Genomic DNA, 18,354 nt, shown 5'->3' on the forward strand with positions numbered 1-18,354 from the left:
CTTCCAGTGTGGGAACAACACAGAACAACACAGAAATGGGCAGATGACAAAAGGACAACTGTGTTATGTTGAAAAACACACACACACACACACGTGTAAAATGTTCTCAAACAAGGCATGATCATTCCACATTAAATGCATTGGATTGTGTCCAATTAAGTCATTGCGGCTTCCTCTCACACAATAGAGCTTCCTCTCGTCTCGCTGGGTGCCCACCAAATCTGCCCTGAGAGAGCGGAAGGGGCCAGCGGGGGGGAGCAGAAGGGGGGGGTCGTTGCACAAGTTGCTCCATGAGCTCAATTATTGGATTCAAGCCTCCCCTCTGCTGTTTGGTTGCCATAGTGTGCATAACAATGCCAGTCCATATCTCCCACCACCCTCCAGTTTAATCCAGATATACCCTTTCTAGAAAAAAAATCTGAGAAACTAGAACAAAGGAACAAACCACACCCTGTGGCCAATGACCTGTTTGTCTCAATGACCCATTTGCCAATAAAACCCTGAAGCACTCCTTCACAAGGTGCCCAGTTAAACTGTGGAACTCAGCGCCACATGAACACCATTTGGTCTGAATCCAGCAAGGCTCTTTTTGCAGAGGGGCCCATAGCTCAGTGGTGGAACATCTGGTTTGCACGCAGGAGTCCCCACCTTCAATCTTTGGCCTCTCCAGGCAGGCGTGGCCCATCCATGAGGCAAGGTGAAGCCACTTGCCTCAGGCGGCAGATCTTTGCCCTCCCCACTGCCGCAGCACCGTCGTCCTGACCACTTCATCCTTGCCACTGCGGCTGCATTGTGGCGGCAGCACAGGTGTGCCAGCAGGACAGTGAGGGGGCCCAGATCTGTGGGGCAGGGAGTAGCATGGGGGTGCTTTGCCCACAGTGGCAAAACATTATGGGATGGCCCAGTCTCCAGGTATGTGTGGAGAAAACTCCTGTCTGAAACCCTCAGGAGCAGCTGACAAGTCAATGTAAACAAGGCAGCTTCCTATATCCCCTCCAAGTGTCCCAAGATTTTCCGGGGACAGTCCCGGTATTACGAAAGCCACCCCACTCCCCGGCTTATGATTTAATCCCAGAATGCCCCTATTATCCCTGCTGGTTTTCAGAGCACCCAGACACAGATCTTCTTTAAAGCATGGGCCTGTACCTGGAAAGAGCAGGGCCAAAAGTAACTGTGGATAATTCCTTGTCCAACCACTTCCCACCCCGCAAAACTGAAGCCCTCTTAAGATACCTGGCTCCTGGAATAACCCCCACATACATACCTGTGCTGTCCCTTCTCATTCTGGGGGATTTGCTGCCCCCTGCTGGTTCTCTCGCTCCATAGCTGGCCAGGTGCCCAAGTCCAGAGTCCAAGCTTCCCGAACGTTGACTGAGGGGCAGCGGTCCTTTCCCTGCGCTAGAGGCCACACCAAGTGCTGCTTGCCTTTCTCTGTCCACACACAACGCCTCTCTCTCTCTTCCTCTCCGCTACCATGACAGCCACCCGCTGGGGGATCTGCTCTGCTGGCAAGATTAGCCACGATTTCCTGGTGGCTCTGAAGACTCTGCCGCCAGAGGACCACAAGGTAATAAGTGGAGCACAGACCAAAGATGGATGGAGGGGGGCTATTTCCACTGAATGGGACTGCTCAAACTGGGAAGAATAGAATAGAATAGAATAGAATAGAATAGAATAGAATTTATTATTTATACCCTGCCCAACTGGCTGGGTTTCCCCAGCCACTCTGGGCGGCTTCCAACTAAGTATTAAAATACAGTGGTCTATTAAAATACAGTGGTCCTAGGGCACCTAGGACTCCCAGGTCTTCGGGAAAGAAGGGAGAACTAGAATTAAAGAGACTGGGGTCTCTGGAGGCCAAGATGCTACATCAGGGGTGGGGAATCTGTCGCCCTCCTGATGATGTTGGACTACAAATCCCATCATCCCTGACCATTGGTTGTGCTGGCTGGGAGTGATGGGAGTTAGATACCCCCAACTTCAGGAAGGCCAACAGTTCCCATCCCTGTGCCAGATCACTGGAGAAGGCAGGTGGTTCTGTGGTTTCCATTATAGATGCAGAAAAGATACGACTTCAGGCAACTTGCGATTCGGAAGAAGGCAGCGGGGCTGGCTTTAAGGAAAGGGGGAATTTGGATTCCTTTATTCAAGAATTTGTAAACCTAGAGGCTCTCCCTGGCCTACTAACTAGACACTCCTCCAGATGACCTATTTCTTGAGCATTCATCCTGATTTACTTGTGTAGCTACTATTCTCCAATAGCTGGCAGGTTCTGTCTGATCTGGGCAGTGGACCTCCCGTCCATAGTTGCACTAGCCCGTGGTTCTCAAACTTTTTTCTCTGGGCCACCCTTTCTCGTGCCACACCAGATTTTTTTATTGATAAGGAATATGTTGGAATACAAAAAGAAACAACAAGCCATGCTTGATTTATAAGAACACAAATGATAAGATTGCGGGACATTCAAAAAAGTATAAAACAATGCAGCTGGATTGCTGTGGCCCCTAACTCAGCTGGCAGCCTCCCCTGGGATTCATCTGGCAGTGGGACAAGCAGTCACAGACCCTCCAAATGCCCCTATTTTCCAGGGACGTCCCTGATCTAGAGAAGCCGTCCCAGTTTCTGTTTTGATCCCAGAATGTCCCACTTTTCCTTTGTTGTTGTTGTTTAGTCGTGTCCGACTCTTCGTGACCCCACGGACCAGAGCACGCCAGGCACTCCTGTCCTCCACTGCCTCCTGCAGTTTGGTCAGACTCATGTTTGTAGCTTCGAGAACACTGTCCAACCATCTCGTTCTCTGTCGTCCCCTTCTTCTTGTGCCCTCCATCTTTCCCAACATCAGGGTCTTTTCCAGGGAGTCTTCTCTTCTCATGAGGTGGCCAAAGTATTGGAGCCTCAGCTTCACGATCCGTCCTTCCAGTGAGCACTCAGGGCTGATCTCCCCAAGAATGGATACATTTGATCTTCTTGCAGTCCATGGGACTCTCAAGAGTCTCCTCCAGCACCATAATTCAAAAGCGTCAATTCTTCGGCGATCAGCCTTCTTTATGGTCCAGCTCTCACTTCTATACATCACTACTGGAAAAACCATAGCTTTAACTATACAGACCTTTGTTGGCAAGGTGATGTCTCTGCTTTTTAAGACACTTGTCCTTAGGATGTCCCTATTTTCATTGGAGAATTGTGGAGTTAACCGACCCCTGAACCGTCTAAAGGCAATCCTGTTTCGCGAAGGGTTTCTTAATGTTTTTATGTTGGAAGCTGCCCAGAGTGCTGGGACAACCCAGTAAGATGCGTGCAGGGTATAAATAGTAAAACTATTATTATGGGATGGGACGTCCCTATTTTCATCGGAGAAATGTTGCAGGTATGCAGTCACAAGTCTCTGTACAATGTCTAATTCAGTCGACAGCATCAGGAAAAGCAGATAGGCTTTTGGCTTGATCCAGCAGGCCAGGTTATGTTCCTGTCTTCAGTTGGAGGAGGACAAGCAAAAGGCCCCCTAAAAATAATAGCTGCTCAATCTGGCCAAGCCCTTCCAGCAGAAGGTGGTCTTTCTTGTGCTCCAGTCCTGTGCTGTTTTAGGGTCACCCTCTGTTCCTCTGTCTCTCGCCCCATTCACCTCCCAGGTGGTGGCTATTGCTTCTCGTGAGCTGAGCCGGGCACAGGAATACGCCAAGAACCACAGCATCCCCAAGGCCTATGGCTCTTATGCAGAACTGGCTCAGGATCCGGATGTTGGTGAGAAAGCTTCCTTGAAACCCTGGGGACACCGGGAGGGAGGAAACTGCCTTGTTCCGAGTCAGACCATGGGGTCCATCAAGCTCAGTATGGTCTACACTTGACTTGCTCCACTTGGAGATGCTGGAGGTGGAATCTTTGGATCTTCTTCATGTGCAGCAGATGTGCTACATCTGTCCCCCAAGGGAGAAGGGAAATCCCCCTCTACCATACAATGTAAACTGGGTTTTGGAATGGGAACATCATCCAACAGGGATGGAGAAGCTTTTCCAACTTGGGGGCCACATTCCCTTCTGGGCAACTTTCCAAGGGCCACATACCCCTGGTGGGAGGAGCCAGAGGCAAAAGTGGGAAGAGCAACCGATATGCATGTTTACATTTGTACAGTAGAGCATTTTCTGTTGGGAATGGATTTAACTCTGTAGGTTTAGATTTAAACCTCCTATCCCATGTGCGTAGGAGAAATAGAAAACATGCATTTGTGATTTTGGCTGCATGCACCACAGTTTCTACATAAACTCTCTCACCCCTTTCTGTTCTCTTTCCAAACAAGCAAGAGGCATTGTTGGAGTTCAAGGGCATATTCCAGCCAAGCAAAACATTGAAGGAGGGTGAGAAGCAAGGCCATTGAGGAGTGGGGCTTGAGGCAAGGGGGCGCAGGGAGGAAAGTACCAAGAGCAAAAAAAAGGTGGGGAAGATGGGCAGGCCTGGAGGGTCTCCCCAACCATTCAGACTCTAGCTGCATACATTGGAGGCACATTTAAAGCACAGGAATCCTGGGAACTGTAGCTTGCTAAGGGAGTTGTGCTTTACAGTGGTACCTCGGGTTATGAACTTAATTCGTTCTGGAGGTCTGTTCTTAACCTGAAACTGTTCTTAACCTGAAGCACCACATTAGCTAATGGGGCCCTCTGCTGCCGCTGCGCAATTTCTATTCTCATCCTGAAGCAAAGTTCTTAACCCGAGGTACTATTTCTGGGTTAGCAGAGTCTGTAACCTGAAGCGTCTGTAACCTGAAGCGTCTGTAACCCGAGGTACCACTGTAAATGTATGGCTCAGCCTCTTTCTCAAGATAAATGTTGGCTGTGGCTGAGCTCAGGAGCGAAGCTTTCCTCTGGACTTCCCTTTCTTCTTGCAGATGTGGTGTATGTGGGAGTGGTGCATCCCCACCACCTGCCAGCCACCCTCCTCTTCATCCAGGCTGGGAAGAATGTGCTCTGCGAGAAGCCCCTGGGCATGAACGCTGCAGAGGTCAAGAAGATGGTGCAGGCAGCTCGGGAAAAGGAGGTCTTCCTCATGGAGGTAAGAGGCAGAAGCGCTCCCTGAAGGCCAAAGGGCTACCATATGGAACTGATGGGCTTTGGCCTGGCATCTCCATCCCCTTCAGAGGGAGCACGAGCCCCTGGTGTGGGGCGGCAGCAGGTGAATGTTCTGATTTGTCCTCAGGCCTGCTGGACTCGCTTCTTCCCTGCATTGGAGAAGATCCGCTCTCTGCTCGATCAAAGGACTGTGGGGGATGTGTTAGTGGTTCAAGCCGAGTTTGGTGTCCCTCTCCTAACTGTCCCCAGGGTTGTGAAGAAAGATCTTGGTGGAGGCGCCTTACTGGATATTGGTATCTACTGTGTTCAGCTGGCCTGCATGGTTTTTGATGGTGAGAAGCCAGAGTCCATTGTGGCCTCGGGGTTCTTGCATGAGACAGGTTAGTATTGGGTTGGTCCTGGTCCCCTCTAGAGGTCAGTATTTTGCACCAGGGATTCAAGTGCATACCAGATACTATGGTACCCTGGTTCTCGCACTTAATCCGTTGCCGAAGTCCATTCCAAAACCAAAGCGTTCCATAACCGAAGCGCGCTTTCCCATAGAAAGTAATGCAAAATGGATTGATCCGTTCCAGACTTTTAAAAACAACCCCTAAAACAGCAATTTAACATGAATTTTACTATCTAACAAGACCACTGATTCATAAAATGAAAGCAATAAACAACGTACTGCAGTCACACAATCAATCAATCAGTAGCTGAACTGGGTTCCACACAGTCACAAAAACAAAGCAAAAAAGCCACAAAAACAAAAACACAAAATAAATAGCAAAAACAGACAGACCTCAGTTTAACACTCAATACGGAAGCGTGGCACTCAAATCAGAAGCATAACACTCAAAATGGAGCACATTCGGCTTCCCAAAAAAGTTCGCAAACTAGAACACTTAGTTCCGAGTTTGCAGTGTTTGCGTTCCAAGTTGTTTGAGTACCAATGCATTTGAGAACCAAGGTACCACTGTGGTAAGGTCACGAATATAAGCCACACTTTAACTTTTCATGACCCAAATTTGGGGGGGGGGGGTGAGTGCGGATTATATTTGGGTCAATACAGTACTTAGTAAAAAGGCTGCATTGTGCTTTAAATGTATGGTGTGTGTACACAGCCCAGTTTGTGAAGAATTGCCTTCAGGGGTATAAAATGTGCAAATAGGTCCAGACTAGGGTAGGAAAAACAAGATCTCAGAGTGCAGTGGACGCAGAATATGATGTGCCTAACACAGCCTAACTGGCATGTGGATATGACCACTGTTGCTTGTTTCCCCCAAGATGTAGATGAAACAGCCTCAATCATCCTGAACTACTCTGGCCAACGCCAAGCTGTCCTCACTTATACCATGATGACCTGGATGCCCAACAACGCCAGCATCACTGGCACCAAGGGGATAATCGAGGTAAGTCCTGGACCACATGGAGAAGGGGATACACTTTGCATCTTCCTGGAAACAAAAGGAAGCTTCAAGAGGATCACAATCCAGGATTCCGCAGGCTCTTCTAGGGACCTAACCTCATCCCTTCCTGGCCAAGAGGGTAAGGAAGGACGGTTTGGGTGGGTGAGGGTAGGACAGAGAAAAGCACACATACACACACACATATGTGTATCTGGAGACCGTGGAGTTAAAACAACCACCACCACCAGGTAGAAATTTATTTAGTTTGCACATTTTGCACTGAATGGAAGAATCAGCTTTTGACCTATGTGCAAAATGTTGTGGAAAACATAAATGTCAGCATAAGCATGGCCCGGAGCTTCCCTCCTGGGAAAGTTTGAGCCCCATAACTATTTACAAATGAATTGCCCAAAATAACCCCTTTCTGAGAGCTCTAGGGCCTGTTTTGGTATATGCTTCCTCTCACAACTGTGTTCGGCAGATTCCCGGTCCCTTCTGGTGCCCAGAAGAGTTGGTTGTCAATGGACAGAAGGAAGAGTTTCCTCTTCCTCAACCTTCCCAAAAACTGTACTTCATCAACTCCACTGGCCTGTGCTATGAAGCAGAACACGTCAGGCAATGTCTCCTTCAAGGTAAAAGTCTCGGGCACTCTTGGGCGGACTGTGCGAAGCAGCTGAGCATCCTGACTTATTCTCCTTTCTCTTTCCTCTCCTGCAGGCTTGAAGGAGAGCCCGATCATGACTCAAGGAGACAGCGAGCTTCTCCACTCTATCCTGGATGAAATCCGTAGGCAGCTTGGGGTGTCCTATCCTCAGGACCACGCATGACCCATTCCAGGCTTGATTTCAGTGGCCTCGCTCACACATGCGAGGCAGCAGCTAGACCAGATTTTACTATTAGAAACCTCCAGTCTGGTGGGTGGATTTGCAACAAACATTAGCAAAAGTTGATTGTAAGCTTTGGAATAAAATGCAATTAGATGCAAAGGGGACGTCTGCTTATGATGTGAACCTCACCCACCATGAGATGTCAATTTATTTAACATTCTGTAAATAGAAGCCTACGATTTGTTGTGTTTTGCCTTTTTATGAGTTTTGTAGCCTCTCAATTTTTTTCTCTCCAAATTTGGCATTTTAAACTTAAGGTTTGGAGCTGGAGCAGGTAAAAGATCCGACTCAACCCAAACAGGAGTTGCAGGTACCATCAATCAGCTGACCAGTAGTGCCGGTAAAGACCTGGGCTTTGCAAACCCCAACCAACTGATCATCAGGTCTTGTAAAGCATGGAGCCTCACATGACCCGAGGATCAGCAGATTGCACTTGCCAAGTGCTAAGCATGGGGCTTGCCAGGTCCTCTGCATAGTGATCTGCAAGCGCTGACCATGATTGTCAGCATTTAGCAGGCTGTGCCTTTGTCCGCATGGATTGTGCCAGTATGAAGACAAAGCTGATATGCTTGGTTAGAGTTTAGCCATTGCTGACATGAATTAATAATGTTAAAAAAGCTGAGTGTCTGCCCCTATCTCTGCCAAGCGGTGGCAAAAGCCCATGGAGCCCCAGGCACACACACAGGATCTGTGTCCCTTTGGAGAATAGAAGACACGGCAGAAGATGGTTTATTCACCTATTTACACCTTCAGTCTGCATGGAGGGAGTCCAGATCTTACATGGCCCACAGCAGTGAAGGAACCTTTTGTCTCCCATTCCAAGATGGATCTCAGCCTTTCTTCCTCCTTCTCTCTCCCAGAAACCCCTTGCTTGAAAACTCCCCTTTCCTGTCCTCTCAGCAGGATATCATTCTAGAGTGAGTGCTTTGAATAATTTCTTTTATGTAATGCACAGGCAGAAAATTGAATCCCCCCCCCTTTGGTGTTTTCTGCTCTGGGCCATTTTTGGGGTCCAAAAATGGGTGGTTGGTGGAAGGACTCTGAATGAGAGGTTGGGAAGGGAAGACCTCCTGAGGTGAGAGACTGGGAGAAGGAAAGCTCCCAGGTGAGAGCTGGGAGGGTCCACCACTTTCTGTGTGAGACAAGAGCTACCTTTGAGAGAGGCCTCGCCTTTTTTCTTTTCTTTCTCTCTCTTTGTTTTTATTTAGATTACCGTATTTTTCGTCCTATAGGGCGCACCGGCTGCCGCCCCAAGCCTCGCGCGCTCGGCGGGACCTCCCGTCGGGCGCGCAAGGCTTGCGGACACGCGCCCGAAGCACGGGGAGTCCTCCGGAGGATTCCCCATGCTTCGGGCGGCAGGCTGCTGCCCGCAAGCCTTGTGAGCCCGTGGGAACTCTCACAGGGCTTGCAAGGCTTGCGGATAGCTTCCTGAAGCCTGGAGAGAGAGAGAGGGGTCGGTGCGCACCGATGCCTCTCGCTCTCCCGGCTTCAGCGAAAGCCTGCATTCGCCCCATAGGACGCACGCACATTTCCCCTTCATTTTTGGAGGGGAAAAAGTGCGTCCTATGGGGCGAAAAATACGGTAGTTTCTTTTATTGTTCAGTGGCACCTCAGGTTAAGAACTTAATTCGTTCTGGAGGTCAATTCTTAACCTGAAACTGTTCTTAACCTGAGGTACTACTTTAGCTAATGGGGCCTCCTGCTGCTGCCGTGCCACTGGTGCGCAATTTCTGTTCTCATCCTGAGGTAAAGTTCTTAACCCGATGTACTATTTCTGGGTTAGCGGAGTCTGTAACCTGAAGCGTATGTAACCTGAAGCATCTGTAACCCAAGGTACCACTGTTTTATCAAAAAGTTTCTATCAAACTTGGCCACAGGTCGGGTGGGTTAAAGATCTACTGCACCTGACCTTGTCTGATGGTCAGCAGCAATCCAGAGCGGCTGCCAACAGGGCAGAGAGAACAATTTTACCTGGAGATCATGCAGATTGAATGTGGAACATGTTGCATACAAAGCAGCTTCTTTACCACTGATCCACCTTGGGAATTCTGCAGACACACTAGGTGGGATAGCAAGTGACACGGAGGGGATCAGTAAACACCATAAGGCAAGAACAACTGGGTTAAGTACTTAATTCGTTCCGGAGGTCCGTTCTTAACCTGAAAGTGTTCTTAACCTGAAGCATCACTTTAGCTAATGGGGCCTCCTGCTGCCGCCGCACCGCCGGAGCACGATTTCTGTTCTCATATTGAAGTTCTTAACCCGAAGTACTATTTCTGGGTTAGCAGAGTCTGTAACCTGAAGCGTCTGTAACCCGAGGTACCACTGTACTTTGCAATATAATAAAGAATTTTTTAAAAGGAAATAAAAGACTAATTAATAAGCGTGACAGCTCTAATACGTTATAACAAGCTGAGGGTGGGGCGGGGAAAATGAGGGCCAAGCAAAAGGCGCCTCGCTCCCTGTCTAACGTTGGAGGTTGCTCCAATACATAGATACGCAAAAGGCGTAGAGAAGCGAGGCTGCGTTCGACGTCATCAAGCCCGGCCGACGAGGGCGGCGTTCACACTGTCGGCTTCGCCGCGCGGCCTTGTCCGTCGTCATTTCCGCCCCTGCGCTTTCCGACCTTTTTCGGTAGCAGCCGGAAAGGGTAACCCCGCGGCGTGCGCTGGGCGGAGCCTCTTTTTCGTTCGGCCGCCGAGGAGCAGCCATGGCGGAGCCAAAGGTGCGACTGATTCTGAGGGGTTTTCGGTTGCTTTTCTCGGAGGCTGACGGGCAGGGAGGCCTCTGGGAGGCCGGGCGGGCGGCGAGCCTCGTGCTGGGCCGCATCCTGCCTCCCCTGCCGCTGGCTGGTGGGGAGGAGGGCCGGGGGGGCCCGTGGCGTGGAGGGAAGCGCGGCCTGGCGGGCGAGACGAGGCTGCCGCGTTTGCGTGCGGGGCCTGACTCTGGGCCGGGGCCTCGCACGGGGTTAATCATGCTGAGGATGCGCCCGTGTGGAGTGGCTCCCCGTCACCGCGGACTAGCCACTTGGATGGGGATACATATGGACCGCGTGGTTCCTGCAAGCGGGCCTCGTCCCCCCCATCACCACGTTGCTGTTTTCCTTCTTTAATCGGAAGCAACTTCTACGGAGGGATTGACACTTTCAGGTTTATGTTGAATGGAAGGAAGAATCGGGGCTGTACAACGGCAATGTGGGGGGGAAATTTAAGGTTATTTTTTAATGCTTAATGCAAATCGGAAGGCTAGGTATGAAAAAGAAAGGAAAAATGACTAGGTACAGACTAGTCTTGCTCATCTGTTGTGAAAGGAGAGGGGCTCCTACAAGCAACGGCTCTCTGCACCATCACAGTCTCTTTCTCTCTATTTTAAATGTGGCAGCACATCTTTTTCCAGCAGGAGTGCTTCTGTGCAGGATCCCAGTCAGGAACCTGTGCTCTTTTTCGGGATACCGTATTGCATTTTTTTTCTCTCTCTCCTGGCCCCACTCTTCCCATGCTGAAGCCTTTGCGAATCTGAAATGGTGTAGTGCCTCTGAGCAAGCCAATATCTCCAGCTCAGTTCTGATTTTGCCACCATTTCTGTTGCTCCTTTCCACCAGTTTGCTACTATAGAGGGTTGTAATAAATTTAAAAAATTAACCAGTAGCACCTTAGAGACCAACTAAGTTTGTTCTGGGTATAAGCTTTTGGGTGCATGCACACTTATAAGGTGCTACTGAACATTTTTATTTATTTATTTTGACTGCATCTGACCAACATGGCTACCAGGGTGTATACAAAGTGGGGCTAACTGTATAGCTATATAAGAAACTGCTGTGGGTAAAAAGGAAGAGCCAATAAGGTAAAATCCTAGTGCAACAGCAGGCGCAATATTGCAAGAATAGCAGCTTTCACAGTAAGTTTGGCTATGCAGGAGAGAACTGGCATATAAGGATGTAGAGGTACTCGGTTGGGAAATATGAACCAGACTACAATGCAGTGTGATAGGACTTCGTTACATCATGGGTTGAAGTAAGCCAAGCATAAACCCTGAAACTTCATCTGCTGATTTGGAAGGGTTGGGAAAACCCCATGGCTTCACTCAAGACACCTTTATTATTGCCGTAGCATTAACATTTACTTGGACACATAAAATAATTTGTTTTTCCCCCCTCGTTTTCTTTATCAGCTTACATGGCCCCCAACTAAAACTCATTTCTTTCTCCAGGTATTGGTGATTGATGGACGTGGCCACCTGCTGGGTCGTCTGGCTGCCATTGTGGCTAAGCAAGTCTTGCTGGGTAAGATTCAGTTTCGGGGGGAAGAGGCTCAACCTACTGAGTATTATTGGCAGGCAGAGGATGCACAGTTTTCTGTTCTAACAATTCAGCTCCTTCTGATATGCTTTGGAGTAGTCTGTGAGGATTTTTTTTAGACTTGCAACTGTGATAGCAAATTCTTTTGCTCTGGGAGCGCTTCGAACTTAGATTTCTCCAAGGATTGCAAAGTGAATGTGGCCTTTCAAATTAAGAGGCTTAGTTTCTAGTGTAGAGGATGATAAACCTTTTTCTCTCTTGAGGATTACATTCCCTCAGAGGTATTTACTGGGGGGTGCATGCCAAGTAGGAGAATCAGGCGATAAGGAACCAGGGTTCTGCTTCTACTCCCCAAATGCTATTAACCTTGTTACGTGGTGTGTTCTGAACTGTGGCTGAGCTGGCGGGCACTAAGTTGCCAAAGCCTGGGGTAGGGGCTTAACCTAGGTTCTTAAACTTGAGACACATGTGCTGTTAAATTGATTTATGAGGGAAGATCCATGTGATTTCTGAGCTTGGCCAACTTTGGAGCACACAGCTGAGAAGGAGTGGGATGTCTGTTGTGTACTAGAATGATGGGCTCAGCTTGCAGTTTTCAAGTCTCATGCTAGGGGCTGGGAAACATGAGATTACCTTGTCTGTAGCAGGCAGGTAAAGTATTGAGTTCCTCTTCTAAACTTTCGTGTCCAGCCTGTGCTCTGTGGTGAGGACACAATCTCAGTTTGCACTCTTTCCCCTCCCCTTCCCAGGGCGCAAAGTGGTAGTCGTGCGATGTGAAGGGATCAATATATCCGGCAACTTCTACCGTAACAAACGTGAGTACCATAGCAGATTTTAAAATCTGTCTAAATGTCTGGCTAGGATTCTTGTTCTACTGTTCTCTCTGAAAGTACTTGCATTATGTTGTGGACAGAATGTTTATCCAAGCCTATAATAAAGCAAAGTCTCCATCTAAGACAAGCGTAGCCAATCCTTCAGTCTTTGAGGCTGAACAATCTTATCCCCTACAAGGCTGGGAAACCTGTGGTTCTTTAGATGTTGTTGGACTCCAGTTCTCATAATCCCTGATCATTGGCCATGTGGACTGGAGCTGATGGGAGTTCAAGTCTAGCAGTATCTTGAATGTTGCAAGTTAACCTCCCCAGGTGTAGAATAAAGGTGGCATTATTACAGAGTCCAAGTAGTACTGACTTCACCGGTTTGAAGCATAAGCGTTATATACTATGAGGCCCAGTGGTGTTTTTTTTGGTTTTTTTTGTTTACTGGGGAATGTATATGCTTCCTCAAATGGGAGGATTGGCAGTGATCCTTGAGTCTTCAAGAAGACGCAACAGCATTTATATGAAATGTAGCTGAAGACCATTTTTCTTGCAAGTGATAACTAGGGATCAGAGAAAAACCTAGGAAGCTGCCTTACAGCAAGCTCCAGACCATTGTTTCATCTAATTCCATATTGTCTGTGGCAGCTCTTCGGTGTTTCAAATAGATCTTTCTGTTGATCCTTTTAAATGGAGTAATTCTCTAGTCATAGCTGCAGAGGCGGTTTGGGTCAGATGTAGATGCTACCTGGTAAGGACTCCATAATGAGAATTCCAGAGGACAAAAAGCCAGTTAGCGGCAGACTGCTCAGCTCTTTACCCTCCCCGTGCCAGGTCTAGAGGAAGGAGATAGCATTGTGCCAACTGACTATCTCTGCAATTGTCATGTTTGCATAAATTCAGATTCTGACTTTCCTTCTTGCCCAAAATACATAGCATTGAGCTTATAACTTTAATAATAATAATTAAAGTTTGGTGTTGTATTGTGTTATAATTTGTTAGAAGTTGCCCACAGTGGCTGGAGGTACCCAGTCTGGTGGGCGGCATATTAATTATTATTAACATTTAAGAGCATATTTCAAACATTTACGAACAATTTAAAACCATCTGCAGATATTGAGGACATCTAAAAACATTTTTAATTGTTCTGTTGTCATTCTTGCCAGCTTCCGTTGGCACATTTATGATATTGTGTCGTGGACTAGCTAGCCAGTCGTAACTGCCACTCTTGCTCATTGGTGTGCAATGGCGTTGGCTTGAGGAACAGGATGGGTGAGATGGTGGTCAGTGATGATGCCTTTCCACCATTAGTTCGAGTGTCATGGCCATGAGATAACTTTACATGCACTACCATCTGAGACCACCACTCGCCTCTCATGGCAAGTTCTGCCTCTTTGGTATCCATTTGATATGGAATATTTCCTCGTCAGCATGCCTTGTTCTTGTACAAATCATAGAGTCTGCAAGACCTGTGGTCTGCATGAAGACCTGAAGGCTTTTATGCTCTGCGGGGCCTGTTCTGACTGCTGTGGTTATTAACCTGAGGCAGTGTAAACATAGTTTCTAGACAACAAGAAATGAGTAGCTGGGTCTTGAAAAGTCTGCAAACTGGCTTGATAGCCATCATGTTTAGGTAAGTAGTATACATATAACTGCATATCTGCCAGCCTCGTGCTCATGGTAACTTTCTGGCCAGCCTGTTCTAACCATGCCACTCTCTCTTCCCATTCTCCCAGTGAAGTACCTTGCTTTCCTCCGTAAGCGTATGAACACCAACCCGTCACGTGGTCCTTACCACTTCCGTGCCCCTAGCCGGATCTTCTGGAGGACAGTGCGAGGTAGGTGTATTCTCAACAACTTTTATCTGACCAAGAAGATAAATTAACGTGTTGGGGCATGCCCATCACATGGTATATTCACAAATCAGTATTCAGTGGGAATCAACAGTTCTACTCATTTGTGTTTTACCACTTGTACTAAAACATGTTAAGACTTTAACATGAAACCATTTCTAGTCTGTGTCTTTTTCACATATTCACTCATGGGTCTCTTTGGTTCAATTTCTGTGTTGAATGCGTGAATTTTATCTGTCTTTTACACATGCACTTAGATACAGGCAAGCCCCAGTTTACATGGGGGGTTATTTTCCAAGGCACCACACGTTGAAATGAATGAGTATATTTGAAACACCATTGAAAAATCCTGCAAACACCCCCTTTTATGATGCTTTGGGGTCACTTCCAGGTTTGGCGTTCATGGTCATGCACATATCAGACACACCTAAACTGGTCACTCACTGCCTGTACATATTTAATGTGTGTTTTCTCAAAATACACAGTTCTCTGTGCATTTTGATGTGTTATGAGCTAAAAACTATATCACAGTATTCAGAGAAGTGTGAAATCCAGTGGATAGCTATGTTCCAATGTCCACTCGTGTTTATATCGCAGTTAGCAAAGATCAGTTTCTTAAAAGCTACTCTAATACTGGGTGGTCAGTATATACATCCCAATGGGTGTTCATTTCCAGAATTTGTCCTAAAGAGGCAAGTTATTGTTAATAATAACAATACATTTATTATTTATAACCCACCCACTCTGGGCAGCTTACAGCATAAATAAAACAGAAAAATATCAAGTGTTAAAAACTTCCCAATATAGGGCTGCCTTCTAAAAGTTATGCAGTTCTTTATTTCCTTGACATATGTATATAACTCACCCTCCAATTTTTATTCTAAATTTCACGCTTCCTTTTAGAGGACACACACTGCTCTTTATCCTATCCTAGGAGTTCTGCTTCTCCTCCAGCCTCTTCACATCTCCTCTCTCTTTGCAGGAATGCTCCCACACAAGACCAAACGGGGTCAGGCTGCCTTGGAGAGGCTGAAGGTCTTTGATGGCATCCCTCCTCCTTACGATAAGGTAACTTTCCTTCTGTCTTTGGTGCTTTGCCATCATTATTCCTGATCCTGTTCTGTCAGTGATGTTTTTCTTATACCTACATTGTTTGACTTGAAGAGTGAGAAAAAAAATCCAAATGCTGAGGCAGAATTGGCGCCTCTGGAAGTGCTCACAGTTGCCTTTGTCTTGCATATATTGCTTAATGGGACATGTGTTCTCTTTACAGCGCAAGAGGATGGTGGTCCCTGCCGCTCTGAAAGTGGTCCGCCTCAAGCCCACACGCAAGGTATTTTTTACCATTTTTTTAGCAGACGTCTTACAACTCCAATGAGTGGCTTGCCAACATTTCTGCACTCCAGTGCCGTAAAGCACTAACTGGGGGCGGGCCTATAACGCCCCCCGCCCCAAGTTAGACCTGGAGCAATACACTTTGTATGCGTAAAGGCTCAGGTTCACCCTCCAGCATCTCCAGTTGAAAATATTGTGTAGTTTTGTAGAGAGGTAGCCTGAGGCCTTGGAGAGCAGCAGTACTGGAGCAAATGGACTCACAATAAGCTTTATGTGCTACTTCTGGAAGCCCCCACAAATAGTATTTAAGAACAAAATTCTGAAGGAATTGCTTTGGAAGCATCCTTAGTCTATTAATGGAACCCACAGCAGCTTTCTTTCTCCATGTGATCATCTTGAAACCTCGGGTCATGGTTGAACCTGCCTTCTCCCCTATGCAACTAGTTTCTTTTGGTGCTTGCTTCAGCCTATCAGAAGCAGCCTGAATAGACTGTTCCTGGCAAGATGGCCTTAGCTACTGCACTCACCAAGAGTCGCCTGCTGCTGTTGGCTGGTCAGTGATGATGACACTCCACCATTAGTTCGAGTCTCAAGACCATGAGACCACAACTCTTCATGCACTACCATCTGAGACCAGCCCCTCATAGTTGGAGCTTTGTGCTTTGAGTGGGGGCCAAACGGCCCTTTTGGGTAAGCAGCAAGGGAAGGAAAGCCCTGTTTTTGGGGGGTGAAAGGCAAAAATATTGACTTTTTTTAGGGAGCCAAACTTGTTGAGCTTCTTTGGGGGGAGCCAGTGATCTACCAGTAGATCACGATCTACCTGTTGGACGTGCCTGGCATATATAAATTAGAGCAGTTTGTGAGCAGCAGGAATTTGGGCTCTTAAGGAGTCACCTGTGGGGTCGTTCAGATTTTGTTGCGTTCCAACTCCCATCATTCCTGGTCGCTCTAGTTGGGGCTGATGGGAGTTGGAGCAGCAACTACCGGAGGGCCACAGGCTCCACATTCCTGTTTGTATTGTGTGCTGTATTGAGGGCTTGGATGGAGGGTTTACCTGGTGGTGAAAGTGCCAGGAACGGAGCCAATAGTCTCCCTAGGAATATTATTGAAAGCGGAATTCTGTGGGCAATAGCATGTGGGTTGGGAGAAAGGCCTCCATGCAGTTGCTGTGTGGGATTCAGTGAATAGAGGCAAGAAGGGGTAAGCAAGGAGGTAGCTCCCAACTTTGTGTGTGTGCAGTGACATCTTGTGCACTGGAACAGGACCCTGCAGTGCTGGAGGCTTGTAAGCTAATGCGTGTCTTTCCCAACCACAGTTTGCCTATTTGGGTCGCCTTGCCCATGAGGTTGGGTGGAAGTACCAGGCCATCACAGCTACCCTGGAGGAGAAGCGCAAGGCAAAGGCCAAGATTCATTACACAAAGAAGAAGCAACTGAAGGTGAGTTAGCCTGAACTCATAATTATTGTGGGGAGTGTTCTGGGTTTAGTGGAGAAAGGAAGCCCTCTCCCTCCCTTCCCCCTTTTAATTTAAAAATGGAGGCGGAGCCAGAACCTTTAGATTATTATTACAGGCAAGAGTATCTGTGCCACACCAGCAAGTGAATAGGCTTCAGATAGTTGAAGATATCCTAAGCTGAACTTTGGTTAATTCCCCCCAACAGTCTGTCTTCCATCTGTATGTAAGGTTGTGTGTGCATGTTGTGCTCTCTTAACACCAGACCTCTTCTACTCTTTCAAAGCCTACCTATGAATTCACTTTTTCTTTTCTTTTCTTGTAGAAACTCCAAAAGCAGGCAGAGAAAAATGTGGAGGGCAAGATTGCAAAATATACAGACATCTTGAAACATTACGGCATTCTGGTTTAAATAAAACTATTCACAATAAATGATATAGTTTACAGGTTCTTGGTTTTGTGTCTGTGCTTTAAAATCACTTTTAAGTTATCCAATCAATGATTGCTACAGCCAGATTATCTTCTGCAGTGGACTGGAGTTGAAGGGGAAAGAGGCATTGGTGTGAGTGATAAGATTTCTTGATTCTCTGGCAGAGGAACTGCTGCACTTGGGAGATCATAGTTCTAAGAATGAGTTGGATTGCTTTATAAGAGGTAATAATAATAATAATAATATTTTATTATTATTAATACCCTGCCCATCTGGCTGGGTTTCCCCAGCCACTCAGGGCGGCTTCCAACAAAGTATTAAAATACAGTGGTCTGTTAAACATTAAAAGCTTCCCTAAACAGGGCTACCTTCAGATGTCTTCTAAAAATCTGGTAGTTCTTCTCTTTGACATGTGGTGGGAGGGCGTTCCACAGGGCGGGTGCCACTATCGAGAAGGCCCTCTGCCTGGTTCCCTGTATCTTGGCTTCTTGCAGTGAGGGAACTGCCAGAAGGCCCTTGGAGCTGGACCTCAGTGTCAGGGTGGAATGATGGGGGTGGAGATGCACCTTCAGGTATACTGGACCAAGGCCGTTTAGGACTTTACAGGTCGGCACCAACACTTTGAATTGTGCTCAGAAACATACTGGGAGGGGTATTGGTCCTAGTCACTTTTTAAAAAATGGCTTGATTGACGCTTTCATCTGGTGCTCAGTCCTGTAAGCCCCTTGCATCTTTTAGCCTTGTGCCGTACACAAACCTCTCTATGTAGGGTTGCCAACTGCTGAACCCGCCTTAAGTATGAGGATAGCCTTAATTATCAGAATGAACTT

General features: G+C 47.3%; 2 protein-coding genes across 2 annotated transcripts; both read left to right on the forward strand.

Moving 5' to 3' along the window:
• Positions 1-1,258: 1,258 nt before the first annotated feature.
• On the forward strand, positions 1,259-8,553 carry LOC310662394 (trans-1,2-dihydrobenzene-1,2-diol dehydrogenase-like). Its single transcript, XM_083409281.1, has 7 exons — positions 1,259-1,567; positions 3,630-3,741; positions 4,880-5,043; positions 5,188-5,440; positions 6,330-6,454; positions 6,933-7,083; positions 7,169-8,553. Exons 1-7 carry the CDS (start codon positions 1,475-1,477, stop codon positions 7,276-7,278), a joined length of 1,008 nt encoding a protein of 335 aa, XP_083265407.1. The 5' UTR covers positions 1,259-1,474; the 3' UTR covers positions 7,279-8,553.
• Positions 8,554-9,956: 1,403 nt separating this feature from the next.
• RPL13A (ribosomal protein L13a) lies at positions 9,957-17,544 on the forward strand. The gene is made up of 8 exons (XM_083409321.1): positions 9,957-10,063; positions 11,548-11,620; positions 12,385-12,450; positions 14,190-14,291; positions 15,289-15,374; positions 15,580-15,639; positions 16,957-17,079; positions 17,420-17,544. The coding sequence occupies exons 1-8, from the start codon at positions 10,049-10,051 to the stop codon at positions 17,504-17,506; spliced, it is 612 nt and encodes a 203-aa protein (XP_083265447.1). The 5' UTR covers positions 9,957-10,048; the 3' UTR covers positions 17,507-17,544.
• The last annotated feature ends 810 nt before the right edge of the window (positions 17,545-18,354 follow it).

Source organism: Podarcis tiliguerta (genome assembly GCF_965153285.1).
Source record: "Podarcis tiliguerta genome assembly, chromosome: 13".
NCBI classification, from domain to species: Eukaryota; Metazoa; Chordata; class Lepidosauria; order Squamata; family Lacertidae; genus Podarcis; species Podarcis tiliguerta.